General features: G+C 38.4%; 1 protein-coding gene across 2 annotated transcripts; it reads right to left on the bottom strand.

The window, feature by feature from the left end:
- Positions 1 to 16,212, bottom strand: efna1a (ephrin-A1a). Of its 2 annotated transcripts, none has more exons than XM_065287645.1 (5): positions 15,900 to 16,212; positions 2,549 to 2,844; positions 2,008 to 2,073; positions 1,803 to 1,913; positions 1 to 1,710 (listed from the first exon to the last, which is right to left on the bottom strand). In XM_065287645.1, the coding sequence occupies exons 1-5, from the start codon at positions 15,995 to 15,997 to the stop codon at positions 1,586 to 1,588; spliced, it is 696 nt and encodes a 231-aa protein (XP_065143717.1). In that variant the 5' UTR covers positions 15,998 to 16,212; the 3' UTR covers positions 1 to 1,585. The 2 variants fall into 2 exon arrangements, with proteins under 2 accessions (XP_065143717.1, XP_065143725.1); XM_065287653.1 differs by having other exon boundaries at positions 1,824 to 1,913.
- Positions 16,213 to 18,965: the final 2,753 nt, after the last annotated feature.

Genomic DNA, 18,965 nt, shown 5'->3' with positions numbered 1-18,965 from the left:
GAATTTTCCAAAAATAGCATTTATTTTCATTTTCACATAAGAATCTTCACATTATCTGTTTTTTTCCTTTATCAAATATTTTTATATAATCCTCTTTATATACATAATATACATTTTACAATACACATGTACAAAATAAGAACGAGAATGAAATAAAGTAAAATGAAAAAACAAAAACTGGAAAAACAATTCGGAGTGACCTAACGTTAGTGGTATAAAGCTGCGTCAGCCGTACAAACAACTGCTACATTGAATGCTCCAGTTAGAGTCTAGTGTTTTATTCATAGTGCTTCTGCAAATTAGCGTTATAAATATACGTCTTTCCAAAACCATAAACCTGTGCAGTTTGCCCCATTACTATATAGATTTACCTATATAATAGCTATATATGTTGTAATGACAGACTGATATATATCGTCCCAACTGATAAATCTGCTAAAATTGGCCAGTTTCATAGGTTTACACAATTCAAAGTATCACTCTTGCTGATGTTAACCATTTACATACCCATATCAATTTACCACTGATTGCAATTTATAGCTTGGTCCAAATGCTAATACAATTCAGTCTTATTATTTTCCAGAGATATTAAATTAATCTTTCGTCGGCACCCAAGCAATTTTACATGAACCCGTGAAAATTTTTTTCCATCCAAAGTAAGGGTTTATGATCTTTGCTTACTGAGTGAGTTTGTGTTTTCATTGATTCTGCTTGGCAGTTTAAATGCTTTAGGATGCTGACCCGACATTATCAGGACAGACCAATCACAAACACACACTTAACAAGCAATGTGTGTATTCGGACAATCAATATAATTTACTTTTTTAACTTGCACTTCTTAATAACCAGTCGCTAAAAGTCTCGTCCCATTCTCTCGCTCTCTCTCTCTCTCTCTCTCTCTCTCTCTCTCTTGATCACACAGTAAACATTTTTGTTCGCTATATACAATCATTTGTTCTACAGCAAACCTAATAATTTACTAACTCTTTAAACAATGAATGTACAAAATCAACACGGCATTGTGTCAGTGGGTTTGGTAAACAGTATATTGGAGTGTACGTGTGTGTGAGTTCTGTTCCAGGTCCTGTAAATCGAGATAAATCCCACTGAACTTGTGCTACATAGATAAATTAAAATGGATCAATGAAACAAGAAGAACAATGAGAAGCTTTGTGATCTTTGGCTCATTCTTGGCTTGCGTCCCCTATATGTGACACTCAGATGAATGAATTTTCCATATTCGAAGTACATCTCTGATTAAAGTCCACGTTGTTGTTTTAGTTTGTCGTTTCCAGGTTTTGTTTAGTCGGACTTCAAATGCATTATAAAGCAAAAGGTCTAAAAAAGTTCCTTTTACTTAAATAGTCTTTTCAGAAAAATACTGACGTCTCGTTTTTCTTTTCTTAGAAGTGTCCGAAATTAACAATGCACTCTTCATTCTTTCTCCGCAGTGTTGGAGAGCTTCACCTCCTGTTTGTGTCCCCCAATGGCCAGCACTGGGTTTAAAGAGCTACCCCTGTGTTTTCACCAACACAGGATGCTGTCACGATAGTTTTAAGTGTATTTTAAAGTCCAGTTGTCCATCTCAGTGTAAGACCAGCAATAATAAGAGAGGAAGTAAGGTTGTGAAGACGGTCCAGGATGCTATTGACATGGCAGAGTTTGTCCGCATGCTTTTCTGTACTTCAGGAAGAGATACAACCGGGTCATCTGTAACAGAAAATAATGTCTCATTTAGTTTTTTTTGTAGTTGGAGATGGCATTCATATAGATAAGACTAAGTAATAATGACTTTTATGTACCTAGGTATGTCGTTATCGTACCTGCTGGTAACCGATTGGATGGGGTGTGGGCTCCTCCCTTGGTGCCCCCCTTGTCTCCACCTCCTGTACCAACCCTAGCTTCTTGAGAGCCTGAATAGACAGAAAAAAAGTGTAAGCACACGAAATCCATGATGTATGCTAAACTGCCCCTTCACCTACCAACCACCAGGGCGGCGATACTCACCATCATTGGCAACCACATCCACTCTGAGCCTTAGACACTCCTCTCCATGGTGATGCAGTGGTTTGGCTGGAGATACAAGATTAAGGGAAAATGAGTTGAGTTTGAGTTAAACAGGTTACTAGAAACTAGGTTGTTGGTGGTAGACGTGTGGTGTTTAATCTATTACTCTGGAAAAGTCTGGTTTTGGTTCAAAACTTTCGTATCCCAGTGCACATGTTCACTAAAATTAACTTCAAGTCTAAACTCCCTAAGGAGCCCACGAGGATGCCAAGAAGACACGTAGCAATTTTTGTTGCCAGTTTAGCGTTCCATAAACAAGGATTGGCTTCAAATGCAATGCACGTACGCTAACAGAAAGCTTAAACATGACTCATGAGCGTAATATTCACTGCATGGATTGTGGGCCAATAAATCTATAACTGGGGTTATAAGGGTGCATTTTTTAACATCATTTCCCGAAACAATAAACTTGATTCACTCGCATTTACATTCATAGGTCAGGTGCAAATATGCCAGTTGACTGTTTAAAGCCTGTACTCACAGATGTAGTAGTAGCTCTCGCCCTGTCGGAATTCTTTTCCCAGAGTGAAGGGAGTGAAGCGTTGAAACTTCTCGGAAAACTTCTCAGGTGCGTGTTGGGCAAACGGATGGCCGCATTCCCAGCGCATTTGGTCGTAGGACTGAGGTCGGCAGGCGTCGTAGTCTTCGCGTTCCACCATGTAGAGCACGTAGCGTTCGGCGTCCTGCGATGGTATTTCACCCAGCGGGTAGTGCGGGCACACAATGTCCAGGTAATCGTTCAGCCGTACCTCAACCGCATAGGTGTTCCGTCGGAACCTAAAATAGAAAGAGGGAAGATTTTTTGTGAAAAACATTCAACATCTGTCCTGGTTGTGTGGTTTCTATTTCTGGCTCGCCCACTGTAAGATGACTAAAATCCATTTTATGTAACTATACAACATATAAAGTGCACAAAAAGCAGTTTTGGACAGACAAATTGCATGGCGCTGGAAACATTGTATGATGTTTGGTTAGAGAACCCTAAAGCCTGGAGTATAGTCTGTGTTTTTGCGTGTACGGAAACATACGCGCACGGTTGAAAGTATAGTTTATTTGATTGTACATGTACACAGATGTTCGATGCATGCACATTGCGACAAAAAATGCAATGCATCTACTAGCTACATACTGAATTCTCCTGTATGTGCATGCACAACCTTTGTGTAGCCTACAATGTATGCGGGGTTTAAAAAATCCGGCGGTGTGTATGCAGCACTGTGCACTCTTCTGATAACAAAAATTGCGCAACGTGCACTGTACGCGGACCCTTGCGTACTCCTAAAAATGGACCATACTACATCCTTACAGGGATGAGGGAATGAAATTACGCAGTGGCCGAAAATAGTCCCCTTAGTAACTTTTAATAGCAGGGTACTATTTTCGGGCACTGCGTGATATCATTGCGCCTCCTGCAGCAATGTTACGGCAGCAAAGTCCTTGATTATTATGCAAGAATAAGAGTTTGCCATATTTGCCTAGAAAATCACAACTTTTAATTTTCTACAACTTTTAATTTTCAGTTGGTCTTAGTATACGGTGTAACTACAGAAGAGTCAAGTTTTAAATAGGAAAAATATTGAAACTCTTTGGTTATTTTTGCATGCGATGCTAATGGTCTAATCAGATTCAATGGATTATGCTAAGCTATGCTAAAAGTGATACCGCTAGACCCGGAGATCAGCTGAATGGATTCCAAAACGGTAAAAATCTAATGTTTAAGTCTAGGGGAGCTGGAAAATTAGATTTTTTTACAAAAGTGGAGTGTCCCTTTAATCCTGCAGTCTGTAATTTTTGACTCTTTATCGCCATCTCTGTTTGAAACATAATATTGCATATTACTTTATATACTTAGTTTAAAGTCAAATAACGTCAGGCTGACATTTCATGCAAAATCATACATGACAGTATAAATCATAAATTTACTAATCACAAATTGGATTAAGGTAAAGATACCGTTTTTTAAAGTTACAGATTGCAGCTACAGTTGCTATAGTTAAACCTGTTGGTCGAGTGCATGCAAAATAATAATGCAAGTATATAATATAGCTGACAAGATCATCTAACATCGCAAATAGCCAGACAACAAAAAGAAAGAAAACCAGAATAACCGCAGTGATGCAACTGACTGAGTTATTCATTTAGAGAACTTTTAAAGTCTCTGACTTGAATGTCAAGCCATGCAATCACATCTTCAATTGTCCTCGCATTGATCTACAATACCATCTCAAAAAAAGTCAAGCAAATCACAAAGGGACACAGCCAGGGAAGAAAAGACCAAAAAACTGCAGTGTGAATGGGAACAATGGATGGACAAATGAGAATGCTGGTTTCTATACAGAGACAGAGACAGATGCATTAATATGGATTATTTTGAACATCGGTTCATTGATCGAACCGCACGCTGTCCGCATTCACAGAATAGGTCAGAACCACCAAGAAAGACAGAAACATGGCAGCGTTGGCGTGAATGTGTGCATGTATTGATCTTGCTCGCCTCATGAGAGCGGAGTCTTAATTATCCAAGGACTTTAGCAATCTGTCGGGTTGCATCACCGAATAATGACTTATTGACTGTCCTCACACATATGGACTTACAAAGACACAAACAAAAATATAAATCTGTTTCTCGTCTGACACTCCCTTACTCATTAGAGATAAAAACACGCACTTTGACTGACAGAGTCTTACACGCCCTGTCTCTGCCACACTCCTCCCTTTCATTTGACACATATCTAAGGAGGCGATGGAGACAGTCTGCCTGTCTGTTACTCTCTGTCTCTCTCTTCGTCATTTGCTACTTTCGTAGGTCTGTTCCCGTAGCTTTGCTGGCAGTGTGTAATCTCTGTTTACGTGCTGCCCACTGATAGAAGAATGCCAGAGGAAGAAAAAAAGGCCCACGTTTACTTGCATTTACATGCATTCTTTCATTCATCATCGGATGCCACTTTAAAGTCAATATGTTGATTTGGCTGTATGATATTGAAAAAAAAGCTAAATGATGCGATATATGACATGATATAATACTGCTTTAAGTTAAAATGATATAAGAACAAACATGTTTTACATTCCTTCTGGGAAAAGAAAGCATCACTCGCGCTGTCTCACCATTTCTCTCTGCTTCAACATAAAACTTTGACTTTATGTAACTTTTTGAAGTATTATAATAATTTGGATATGGCAAACCATTGCAATATATGTACATTTGCAAAATATCTTGTAGCCGTTTTTTTTTACGATTAGCTCAATTTCAGATATTTCAGACTTCAATTAATATTATACTACTAAGCTTGATTTTATCCAAACATTCATATTAGCAATAAAACTCTTTGGGCTCCCCAGACACCAATTTTTGGATGGTAATTAGGTACATATGCTATGCTTAACAAACGTAAAAAAAATACATTTGGGCATTTTCGGAAGAAAATGTGACTAATATTTGCCCATACAAAGCTCACTGCCCTGATGCTATGGTTTGTGGGTAGCTGCCCATGTGATGCTGCGTACACACCAAACGCGAAGCATCGCATTCCTCGCTTTAGTTTGCTTACGGTATATAACTTTGTGTCATGCAAATTTTTCACTTGAGTTAAATATTTTCAACTTTCTGGCAAAAAGTGCGTGTTGTTGTGGCAATTGCGGTCCCAATTAGCGTCATTCGCATTGCCCCATGCAAATTTGTGTCTATTTGCATCTTTGCATTGACTTTGTGTGTAATCTACACTAGTCAACATTTGAAGTGGATCAAAACCTTTCCTAAAAGTTGTCTTAAAACCAATACCCAATATCCGTTCTTGTCTTAGGACAACTTGGATGAAAGTTTTTGATCCACTTCAAATGTTGACTAGTATATTTGCGCAAATCGTTGAGTTTGCATTTGGTGTGTAGTACGCCCCTTAGCCGCTTTCAGTGCAAGAAACAGCTAATTAACTCATTCCTCGCCAGTCATTTTTTTAAAGTTGCCCGCCAGCATTTTTTGTGATTTTCATAAAATGCCTTCCAGGAAATTTTTCTTCTAAAAATATATAAACATACAAATATATCAAATGAAAGAACAGACCCTCTGCTTTCAAAATAAATAAATAAATAAATAAAACTGAAAAAATCATTTCATCCTATCTATATTTTTTTCTGTGCTTATAAACTCTTAAATATGGGTATTTTTCTTTAAAATATTTTTTTTAGCAAAAAGCTGAAATAATTGCATTTTTGTGAATGAATTTTGTTAGAGATCCGATTCAGAACGATTATCAAAACATACACAACGTTTAAAATTAGTAAATAACGTTTTGGCTTCAGTTTTTTCATAAATTGGCAGATTAACATAATAATTTATCAGAAACACATTTTTTTATACAAATGTTTCTCTTAATTCACGAGATAACTCATCAATGGTGGGGAAAGAGTTAAAAAAAACCTTATCTCAAAAAGCTGCATGATTTGAAACATGAAACATGTTTATAACACAAATAGTACGAACTTCAGCTATTATTTTTTACTTTTAACTTACGCTTGCCTTTTATTAACACGGATTAACTGATAAAATATCAGGTCACAAAATCCCTAAAGAGCATTTGAGGGCTTGACACATCTTCCCAATACCTTTGGGATATTTCAGCATTCTTCCATGCACGGTGAAAACAACTGAAGCTTTATTTCTGCGGGTGTTTCTGTCTCTGTGTGGCAATATCCACACGTCACCTCAATGATCAAAGTCTGCGAGCGAGTCTCTCTCTCTCTTTCCTTCTCTTTCGCTTGTTTGTTGAAGGAGGACCCCCTGGTTTTCGGACAGACGATATGGCTCCAGACTCTCTTCTAGTCTTACACCAGCCTTTTTAATTAGCCTGCTGCTTTCACTCACTGCAGATCCGCACACACACAGCCTTAAACATAAAGCCAAACTTATCGCTACCAGTTCAACTCTCACGAGGCCGTGCACAGCAGTCCCACACGGACCCAAGAGGTGATGACTTAATTTGATGAATGAAGCACATATACTTCAGACCCAATAATACTTTACATGTCTCACATTCTTGAACTGCTGTCACCAGATGCTTTGGAGTGGTCGTCTGGCGCACCAACACACACGGGCGCACACACACCCCGTTAAAGCCCTGATTAAAATCTGTTTGTGGTATGGCCCCAATGTGTTCATCAAAAGGGGGTCGGGAGGGGGGGCAATTAAAACACAAAGAGTAGAATTAAAGTGGCCCCAGAGGGGAGTAATTATGCTGCCCCCCCTTTAGCCACCGGGGGGCTGGGAGTCAGGGGAGGGGGGTGGGAGAAAGCAATGGGGGATGGAATGTCTCTCAATAAAGGGGTCAGCGGGTGCTCCCTGGACCAGTGTCCTTTCAAAAGCTACAGTTACTTTATCAATGGCTTTATTCATACAGTAATGCCACTTTCAATACGTTTCTCACACACATACAGGGCTTAACTTCATCTTCATCACCCAGTGACAAAAAAGTAAGAAATTATATCTGACGCAGAAAGAAAATGCATTGTTTTCGGACAATGAAGAATTTCCAGAGTTACAAAGAGTGCCAAGTGGGAATTTTTGGTTTTGGTATTTGAAGCTTCCAATGCAGGCCTACGAATACGACAGAAAGACACAATAATAAAAGTAAAAATAAGAAAATATATTCTGTGAATGTACCTATATGCCGTTTTTTGCGTTGTGATATTATTTAAATGACAACTAAGCACATATCGGTGATTCTCACGAAATTAGACTTATGAGGTGAAACATTTTAATAAAAACGTAAATGCAAAGTAAGAGTATCAAAATAAGAAGCATACAGTTACAAACATCTCTACTATTTTGCACATGATTTCAAATGACATCATACAAACCAATTTTGTGTTTTTTTCCACATTTAAGGGGGAAATTTTCATTACCGCAACGTGCCCATGACTGGATTGGGGATCTTTGACATGGAAATATTTAGAATTAAAAAATCTAAAAAATAAAAAGCATCAGTGCATGTTATACTATAAACATTTACAGTAAAGAAACATGTGGCATTTGGTGATCATTCGTAAATGTAGAGACAAAAATAAGGAATATAAATGTGTCCAAGACAAATTTTCTCATCCTCCGCAACAATTTTCAATCATTGTTCAAGAAACTAACATTTTAAAAAAAAAATATTTGGAAGGGACATAATTGACTGTGACACTCAAGATGGCTGCCAGGTAAGCAGCTCCTATTTTTTCTCTCCAGATAAAAGTTGAAATTTTGTTTGTCATAGTACCTAGACAACTTTTAAGTTCTCATTACCGAAACATGAGTTTGTAAATGCATATATTTAATGTAATATCATGTTGCGGTAATAATAATTTTTGATAATGATAATCTTAAAAAATGTAAATAATTCTATAGGAAATATTTTTAAATCCTCTAAAAATAACAGTTATAGTAAGTTACGACCTTAATCTTATATTTGCAAAAAATTGGCTTCAAGGGCTTTTAAAAAAATCTGATGCTGGACACCTTCTAAGTCTGGATTTCGTGAGAATCACCCATACGTGTTTTTGCTACATTCTTACTGCCATTACTTACTTCTCATTATTGTAAAAAATAATATCAATTAAATTAAATTAAGTAAATCAAATACTACAATGATGTAATATATCAATATGCTGTGTTTTTGCATTCCAGTAATGTTGAATCTTTTACTTCAAAATGTGCCTCCCTTTCATGACCCTAACCATAAATTTCATAATTTTTATTTTAGGGTGTAATATGACCCAAACCCAGTGAGATTCACCCATGAACAGTTTAAAAAATGAAAGCAATCTCACCCTTATCTATGTTATTTTGGTAAATATGAGAACGAACCAGCTTCACGTTTGATTTGCGAGCTACGACTAAAAAACCTGGCGGACGCTCATGCGGGCACTTCTGAGTCACGTCCGCGTTTACTGGAACGTGTGAATAGCTAACATTCATTAATCCCGAACTCACCTTCCTCTATGAGCTCAGCAGACTGCTCTGTCAGGAGACCTGAATTAGTGCCAAATGGGCAACTAGAGGGTTAATCTGAGGTCTCTTAATCTTTAGTTCAAAGTTTTTGTTGTTGTTGTTGTTCTTTTGCACTCCCTCTGGTCTGTCTATCAATTGGTCGCCAGCCTCTTCTCTCATTTCAACACTCTATCAGTCACTGGAATGCTGATGCTGGGGGATGGGGTGGGGGTTGTGGTGGTGTTCATTGGGGGGGTTAGAGATTCGGGAAAGATTCGGATTTAAAAAAGTGGTACAAACCTTAATAAACACTTACATATGTACAGATGCAGGATGCAATACACTTTAGAAAAATATGCAACTTAACATTTCTCTTCGACCCACCTGTTTTACCGGGAACGTTTGGGGTATTTAAACACACACACCCACTCACATTCCAACAATAGGTCAACCAACATCCCTGTCATCTGATCTGTCAACTTTTGTAACACTCACCACCTGATACTACAGTCAAAGCCAATTACCAAAATTCTGACCCAGGTTCTGTTTAAACACCCATTCTAGTCCTTTCAACCCCCCCGCACACCTGCGTCAGCGGGCTGAAACGTCTGTTTCATAAGGGCTAAAGCCTCATGCGGATCGCCTTCCCGTGCTGTTTTAATTCAGCGATGTTGTTCTGGATGACTGGTTCGGAATGCAGTGCGACTGGATCATCTGTGCACCGGGATTACCCTGCCTAGGTTGCCCAGGGGCCCGGGGCCTCATTTAACCTAATGTAGACAGAGACAGAGAGGGAGATGTGGGGCCCAAAGCAAGCGCCTTTATTGTTCTGCAAAACAGTTGGAGCGTTACAGTGGAGCGGTTCAGTTGGAAACGCAACAAAGGCGAGAGAAAGAGATGGAGAGAAAAGCAGAGAGAGAGGGAGAGGAAGAAGAAATGGAAAAAGGAAAGAAGCAAAGGCTTTGTCTGGTTCTCCTAAAAACAAAACGGCTTTGTGCTCTTTTGCAGGTGTAAGAAAGACAAACACAAAAAGAAAGGGAAAAAAACGAGAGGTATTCTTTGATAGATCAGAACGGGCTGCTCCTGCGTTTGTCTCGGCTTTGACTGGGACCGGTCCCGCTCTTTCATCTTTTCTTCCACCCATCCATCTCTGTCCACTCTCTCTTTCCTCCTCCAGTTCGTCTCTCAGCGCTCAATAAGCCTGTTTGATCCCCCATTCATTCTGCCGGTGACTCCGCCCACCAGATGTTCTAAACCAATCGGAGACCGGTTCGCTGGAATTCGAGTTATGTTAGTTAGTGACCCACGTTTGTGGACACTAACTCTGGCCCTTGCCATTGCCATAGCAACCAAATCCAGCCAGTTCTCCCTTTACAATATTCCACACCGGGGTTTTTCAATCCGTCTTGTTTACATACATCTTATGCTCATCAATCTTTCTTCCTTTCCTTCGAATCCCTCAACCTTTTGACTTCATGCTTCATTGATCAAGTTGTCAAATCGCTTTTTTAAATAAACAAACTGCTTCCCTTCTCGTATAGAGAAGCGCCTGAGGAAAAGTCGCAGTATTGGGATTTTTACAATAAACTAAATTATATGCCTACGTGTGTATAATAACAAAGAAGATATTTTTATGCCTTTGGATATGTTGCGTCCAACTTTCTTATTTATACGATCTGTCTAGCTAATTACAAACCGGTCAACTACACCATTTGGTCCTTCTGCGATAAATAAATGACATCAATAATTAACCACACCAGGAATTATAAAGAACAGCTTGAAATGAAATAAAAAGTACACATTGCATCTCGTAACGTTATGAAATTGGCTTCGGTAACTCCTTTTATTGTTCAGGAACAGGCTTGGCCAGCCTGCAGGGGGAGTTGCCTCTCACACCATCTAGTCACAGCATGCAGCAATAACATTCGTGCAACGTGTCGTGGGAATAGACCTTCACGTCAAAAACCAGTCCATTTAAACCAGGACAAACAACAAGAGCGAGGAGCCAAAACCACATGCTGGGGTTGTGATTATGACAACAAGATCCCAACACAATAAACAGATACACACACAGAGTTTGTAATTCGCTCTTAACGTCTAACCTTTTTTTATAATAAACAGATCCTACAAACCCTGATTAAACGCTTTTACTGTAGTAAAAGAATAGTAAGATTGATTAACATTTGTACTGGAATAGTTTTATTACAAATATCATAAACTTTAGATCATATATAGAGCATTTGTGGATACTATGGTAAACTAGGGTTACTGTAATAAAACCATGGATCATTTCGTAAGGGCCTCCAGATGCATGTGTTTTAAATGTAGTGCAAACTCAATAAATATGAACATGAATCAAAGATGTCTCAGGCACGAGCTATGAGAAGATATTACCGTGAAAGTGAATAACAATTCTGGGATGTCTGACGGGGCGAACGAATTGAGTGCAGATGTGTAAAAAGAAAGATAACAGTATTACTGAGTCTTGACTGAGCGGTGGGATGTTTCGAGCTGTGGATAACACTCTCACATTCTCTAGCCCTTTAACTTCTGAATAATATTTCATGGAGTATATGTGTGTGTGTGTGTGTGTGTGAATGAGGAAACGTGTGTGAGAAGCGAGACGCTTGCGTGCACGAGTGTGTGAGAAAGGTATTGTTTATTGTACGCGCCGGATGTGCGGTTTTCCCGGGAAAACACTTGGACAGGAAATTCACGTTAACAAGGAAAAGGCGGTCGTCTCGTGATACGGATATACGCGCTGATATCGTAAAAAACAAATTTGGGTTTGTAAACTCAAATCAATTTAGAACAATCCAATATGATTTGACAAATATCCCTTGTTCCACAATTAACACAAACATTTCTGTCCTATATATTATTTAAGAGTTTGTAGGAACAAATATATGGGCCACGGACTCTCCCGGAGAAGATTAGCACGGGTCAACAAACATGGTAAGATTCAATTCACTGGACAACAGATTAACAGAGCAGATTGTGATTCAGAGGAGGGAGGGTGGGGGTGCAAAAATTACTAGAAATGAAGTAAGAACAGCTAACTGGAAATATCGGAGGTTTCTACATCATTTAAAGGAAAATAACAGTTAGGGGGCCATCTGTACGAATCTACATGGATTTCTTAATTTTTTCCGTATGCACCACAGAATGCAAATGGTAATTTGTGGAATTATATGGAATTATAAATCGTAACATGTTTGATACACTTATAGTTAGCGGACAAACACACATGCTAGGGGCAGTGGGTGTGTGGAAATCTGTCAATCACGAACACTTGAATTGAATGAAGCTCTACAGAACTGTATCAACCAGAACATTTGAAAAAAAAAGCCATACACAAATAAAACAGAGAAGATAGAAGTGAGAGAGGGTGTGGGACTGCCAAAACCGATAAAAGACAGGGGCAGAGGGGGGAAAAAATTCACACCTCTTTATTCTTCCTTCTTTCACATAGGAAAAGGAAATCAGGACAGGAACCGAATAAAGCCATTGGCATGTATGAGTGAGATAAAAGGTAGAGGGAATGAGAGAGAGAAACCAGAAAGGCCAGAAGAATGAGGTGGGCTTGAGTGGCAGGCTCCCTATTTGAAGACCACCAGAGAGAGTGACAGACTACATAAAGTGAATGACACTTCATCACTTCATACACTGTCATGCAGTGTGTAACACATACACACACAGATCTGAGGAGTTTAATGCTAAGTGGCATATAGACAAAAGCAAAATGGTACTTTATCAGCAGTTTCCATCTCCACTTCTTCTCTCATACGCGCATGGTGACAGACGCACGGCGTGAATGGCCCTCCATCGCGACGGTGAACTCTGCCCCACAATTGGTCACACTGGCCCAGGTTTTGTATCTGCGGTGGGAGCGTGCTAATTTGGCCAGAACTTATAACAAAAAAGCACTTAGCTGGCAAAACCCCACAAGCAAATCCCATTCCCTTGAAAAAAATGAATGGGACATTTTGGGTAGAAAACCAAGAAAGACCCATTTCTGGATGAATTAAACCGTGTAAAGAGCTCTTTAGCAGGGTGAAACAGTAACACAATGGGGTGACGGCGGACAAGCCGAAAAGAAAAAAAAATGTGAGGAGGTCGGATAGTTTTGGGATACAGATGGAATGGGAGTGAAATAATAGAAGGAAAGAGTTAAAGAGGAGAACAGAGGAGAGACTGAACTTTGTACCGTAAACCATGCGGTACAAGGCACACAGCCAAAGGAAAGATATGAGAAACACAGGTAGGAGAGAGAAACCAAAAGGGAGGGAGAAAGAAAAAATCTGAAAGAAATTTTTTTTTTCTTAAAATTAGCTCTTTTTAAGCTTAAGAAACTTAATGAAGGTCTGTGTTATGCTTCAAACACATATAAACTTTCCATTAAATGTTTTAACTTTAAACAGGATAGCAAAAACCGTAGAAGCATAGAGTAACAGTATAGAGATATATAATTTGTGTGGGTAGCACAGGCCGGATATTCTGGCCTTGGAAAAATTTCTTGTGAAATTTCCTTGAAAACTCTTGACAGTTTTGGTAAGCACAGTGTGAGATGTTGAAATCTCTTCTGATCCCAACAAGAAACACACGCACACGAGAAACTGGAGACTCAATTTAATCCCATTGCTCCTTGTGAGAAGAAATTAAGAGATATGTGAAATAGGTGACTGACAACAAAAGTATAACATTAACAGATTACAACTACTGTGTGGTTGTATAATAGTACCTTCGAACAGTGTAAACAGATAAATGCACCTTTTGCGAGAATGCACAGAAAAGTTAATTAAGGAAGCTTGGTTAATAAATATATGAGGGAGTCAGTAAACCATAACCAAGGGCTAAATTACAACTACTTAACCGGGCACACCTTAACCACACACAAAGCCTTCAAGATCATAAACTAGCGAATGAGCAGCAACACCACAACACATGTGTTCCCAACAAGCAGCAGCAAGCGCAACCGTAGCACGCACCAACAAATTCAAACATGCACCTTTACACCGCCTAACACAGAATAACCACATTAAAAAACACGCTCAGCTGCATCGGACCGTCGACCCTGGAGTCAACCTTGCTCGGGGGCACATAAGACACTTTATATACTCGGTCAACCATGTGCATCGGAGGCTGGAATGCATAACCAACACACAATTAATTTTATGCAGAATTATTCATTACAAGAAAGAAAGCAAAAAGATCTGTTGTCCTCTCCAAAATGTCCTTGATAACAGGAAAACATCTGAAAGAATAGATTTACAATGGGATTGCACAGTGGCTAAAATGATGTTGTTTGCACATTAATATCCATCTGCTAAACCAAACACATGTAGTTTTATGAGTCTGAATGATAGATAGATGTATGGGTTTGCCAGTTTGGAACGGGCAAGACGCCCTATTTTAAAAGCTTTCTCTCTGTTATCGGCCTTTACGTGTCATATTCAGAATACAGTAATTCATTTGAACTTTTTGGCCGCTAAAATTTTGGCAGTTGCTCAAAGATAACAAATCCAATTCTTTAACTGAAAAAGTACTATCGCGTTGAGCAATCTGATTCGTTTGAAAGAATCGTCCATGCAGACGGTTGGTTTAAATGAATCGGTTTAAGACATCGGTTCACTGAATCGTTTCATTGCTCAAAATGTTCCCCTAATGAACATTAACCATGGGTTAACTACTACAGTAATCTTTAACTATGGTTGTTGAAGTAAAATAGTAAACATGTATTAACATTGTTTCACAAGAGAAATCATATGTCGGTGCTATTTGTTGTAAAAATATGGCAATACAAATTGTAATCTATAAACATGTTTTTTAAATGTTATAATAAATGTGTAATAAATTAAAGGTTTATTTTCGTAACTTTGTATAAGAGAGCCATGCGCGAGAGTTTGTAGCCTTTAGCCTATCTAAATTATGAAGTAACGCATATTTGGTTGAATACATCTTAATCAATATATTTTATAAGGTTTAACGTAAAGTTTATAAAAGTTGATGTTTCAACATCATTCCAGAGAGCAAAACCTTGGCGAATCGATTCGTCCGAATCATTAAATCGAATCGGCTGCAAAGAATCTTTTCCTGACGCGTCTCTGACTCAATCTCAGTTTTGCAATCCCATCACGAGCCCTCTGTATCAGTAAACGCGTTATCACTCAACACATTTTTCAACACCTTATTGACACATACACGTCAAAAACATTCCCGTCGGTTCACTCCCATTTTCCCGTTCATAGTTTCCTTCAACAGTAAAATTCTGTTTAATTTATTTTTACAAATAAATACATTTCCATTTTAATTCAGTCAATAAAAACTAAGCGAGTTTATATAATTTATATTAAATGAATATTGTAACGTTAACTGCAGCTATGCGACAGAATTGTGTAACTTTATGTTATTCCTGCCCAGATCTGTACACCTCAGCAAGCATGCAAGCATTAAGTCCTCATAGAAATAAACTGATTTCTTTACTGTTACATTACATCAGATACTCAGCCACAAGTAAACAAACATTTCAGTGATGAGAGATAGGTGTCTCATGACGCAAAAATATTGTATTACGCAATCTGTTACAGGTAAAGAGATGTAACCACACCATAAAGGCGGCGTCGTGATGCATTAAGCATAATGTAAACAAGCATGATCAACTCAGTTTGCAAGACTTGCAAACAAACATAAACAGAAAAAAAACATTAACAGAAAAAATGCAAACAATTCCTGCAACCCTAAAATGCCAACTGATGCTAGAGTTCATTAAGTTATTATTAATCTTGTTTATTATTAACACGCTTCAATCAGTATATTGTAACGTATATTGCAATCAATTGCACGTTTAGCAGAAAAAGGTTATTTGACTTACTTCGGGTTGGTGCTATTCCAGAACACCGTGTGTCTTTCAGCAGAGGCGAGCAAAGCACAGATACTCGCTGCCATATAGATGAGCCACAACAGTTCCATTTAGACCCTCTGTGATTCAATCCAAGAACAGAAAAACGGCCAGAAATAGGTCAAATCTGTCTTCTTAAACCTCGTTTCCGTATAGCCGTGTAAGTAAATAAAAAAAGGTTATTTAGTTAGTTAATATTTCGTTTGTACTGAGCGCTTAAAAGATTGACAATGAATGAACAACTCCGCGTCTGCAATCTATTAAATCACTTCTGAATGAAACTTTCTTCTCGTCGCGTTTTGGTTTTGTGAAAGGCGGTCCGGGTAAACCACGCCCACTACAACCTCACAGCAAATCAGAGCTCAGGATTCCTTCTCTACAGAAGCTATCGGTCGCCCTCTGCAGAATCGGATAGATGCAGCTGAGAGTGAGGTAAATATCGACTGTTATCATATTTTCCAAGCATTCTGCAGTTATGAACGACATCAATAAATATGACAAAGTTCCTGGAATTCCCTCTGATCAAATCAGGAGGTAAAAATAAACGTTGTAGATCGATTCGTTTACTTGTGGTTCGTTTTAGTTCCTCGAAAACGCCTCGCGACTGGAAAATGACAGTTTTTTTTCATAGACCAACCCTAACCATGGTTTAGCAGATTGACTAGTATTAGTATATTTGTCGTTTTACCACAAATATCATAGTTAAACTACTTGCTGTAGTAAAGCTATAGTTTATTTGTGGCAATTGTTTCACTACAAATAAAACCCCAACAAGTTTAACCATAGTTAATTTTCTTAAGTGTGATTTGTATTGAGCAAGTGGTCATACAGACGTCTTTTCACACTTTCACACATGAAATTAATCAACATATAGAAGTAACCCATTGACACTTTCACACAGACTAGAAATCCTATTTGATTTACTCAATCAAATTACCCTCTTCATGTGTCCTTATCTAGTTTATACAAGTAATTACTGTTGAATAAACAAACACCTGATTAACCACCCACAGAGATCACCGCCTTTGTCCAAGAGAAGTCATACAAAATGCATTTAAGTTACAAATGTCCATTTTCATGCTTGTTGTTATTAAAAAAACATTTTGTCTTTATTACATTTTCAGCAGTCTCTCTCTCTCTCTCTCTCTCTCTCTCTCTCTCTCTCTCTCTCTCTCTCTCTCTCTCTCTCTCTCTCTCTTTCTTTTGCACGCACGCATACACACACGTACACACAGTGACTGTGTATTGCACAATAGACACTGCCTTTTGGCAGATTTAAGTTGTGCCAGCAGGCTTTTTTAGCACACTTGTCATAACCGCAGTTACTTCTGCTGAATGCTAATACATAATTCAGACACCTCCTATGGAGTAAACCACAGCACTCATGTCTCCCCCAAATAATGAGGTGAGTCCAACATCAACCCACAAACAAATAAAAGTTTTTAAAACCAAAAAATCCTAGTACTGTTAAAAAAGTTCCTATTTTATTTCTAGGACATTTTAAAGGCCGGTTCTAGATTGTTTTTTTTATTATGTGTAGTAGTGTTCCTGTATATAGCTTAGTGGTAGAGCATTGCATTAACAGTACAAATGTTCATCGGTTCGAACCATAGACTGTAAAAAAATTGACGACGCAACTTCCTTCCATTGTAATGAATTGAAGCCAAAAAGTATCCGACCATGGGCACTGCCATGTTTCGTAAAAACGTCAATTTGGAGCCAGGGCATGCGCAAAAGGAATCGTCCGTGGAGCCGCGGTATCAAACCTTCGCCCAAACGCTTGTGCGCCCAATTCAACCACGGCAATCGTAACGACACGCCCTGTTTATATTAGGGCTGTGACGATTAATCATGCAAATGCGCATGAGTGAATTTGAATGAATTACGGTGAAATGCTGGCAAATCCAAAAGCCAAAGGGCGCTCTCGTGCAGAAACAAAATTTGTGCCGCAGAAGAAGTACCATTACAAATGCGATTCCAGGAAATGTCTATAAGCATATTTACATCGCTGTTGTTCAAATTGTTTCAGGTATTTCATGATAATAATGAATTTTTTGAATGATTTTGTTTAACTAGCATTGGTTTATTAAATGCACGTTATAAACGACTCAGACTCATAATGATTTTAGATTGATATGTACTTCCTACTGACCAAAATGGAATAGTTCACGCACGAGCTGCGCATGAAACACAAAATCGAAGTCTTGCGATACAGAATTGATTTCAGACAGATATTTTTAATGAGAAACGTGATTAATTGTCCCAGCCCTAGTTTATATAGCATCAAATTACTAGCTAAAATGAAACTTAACACAAAAATGACCAATTGAATATATATCAGCGTGATAACAACTAGTGAAAGAACGATATATCGGCCGGCCGATATCGGGGCTATTTCTGTGAGTTTTATGTGTATCGGCATCGACCAATGCGTGGCTGATGTCTTCGCTGATTTTTCCGGCATTATTTACAGACAGAGTGTTGTGTCTAAAGGTCATGTGACATCAAAAGCTCGGACTAACAGCTGATCATAGCTGGACAGATTGTGTTTTTATTTCCAACTCTATATATATTTGTAGTAGTAAAGTGCTAGAAATCAATATCCTTTGCTGATAGTTCCTCTTCATTGTGGAGAGTGCAGTTCATGGTTCCATAGCACCCTCACCTGTTTTTACTATTTGTTAAATAAGTTCATTAAATGTTACTTTTTTAAATTGAGACTTGTAACATTTGGCATCATCGTGTCATTTTTATAATGTAAATTGAATGAGCAAAAGAGGTATCGGCTTCAAATATTGGCTCAAGAAAATCGGCAGCCTGTATCGGTCATCGGCTAAGGCTGATGAAACAAAAATCTGTATCGGCATCGGCACTTAAAAAATCCATATCGGTTGATCCCTAATAACAACTACCTTAAAGGACCAAAACCATCTTTCAGAAAATTTTATTGGAAGTGTAAATTTTTTTTAAAATTAGAGCACAGTCCCGTTCGTTCGCATGGAGAGGGCGGGGTTTATGACTTGTATTGCAGCCAGCCAC

The sequence above is a fragment of the Paramisgurnus dabryanus genome, chromosome 19 (assembly GCF_030506205.2).
Source record: "Paramisgurnus dabryanus chromosome 19, PD_genome_1.1, whole genome shotgun sequence".
Classification (NCBI taxonomy): Eukaryota; Metazoa; Chordata; class Actinopteri; order Cypriniformes; family Cobitidae; genus Paramisgurnus; species Paramisgurnus dabryanus.
The sequence above is the reverse complement of the archived record's forward strand: the minus strand, read 5'-3'. Positions and strand labels throughout refer to the sequence as shown.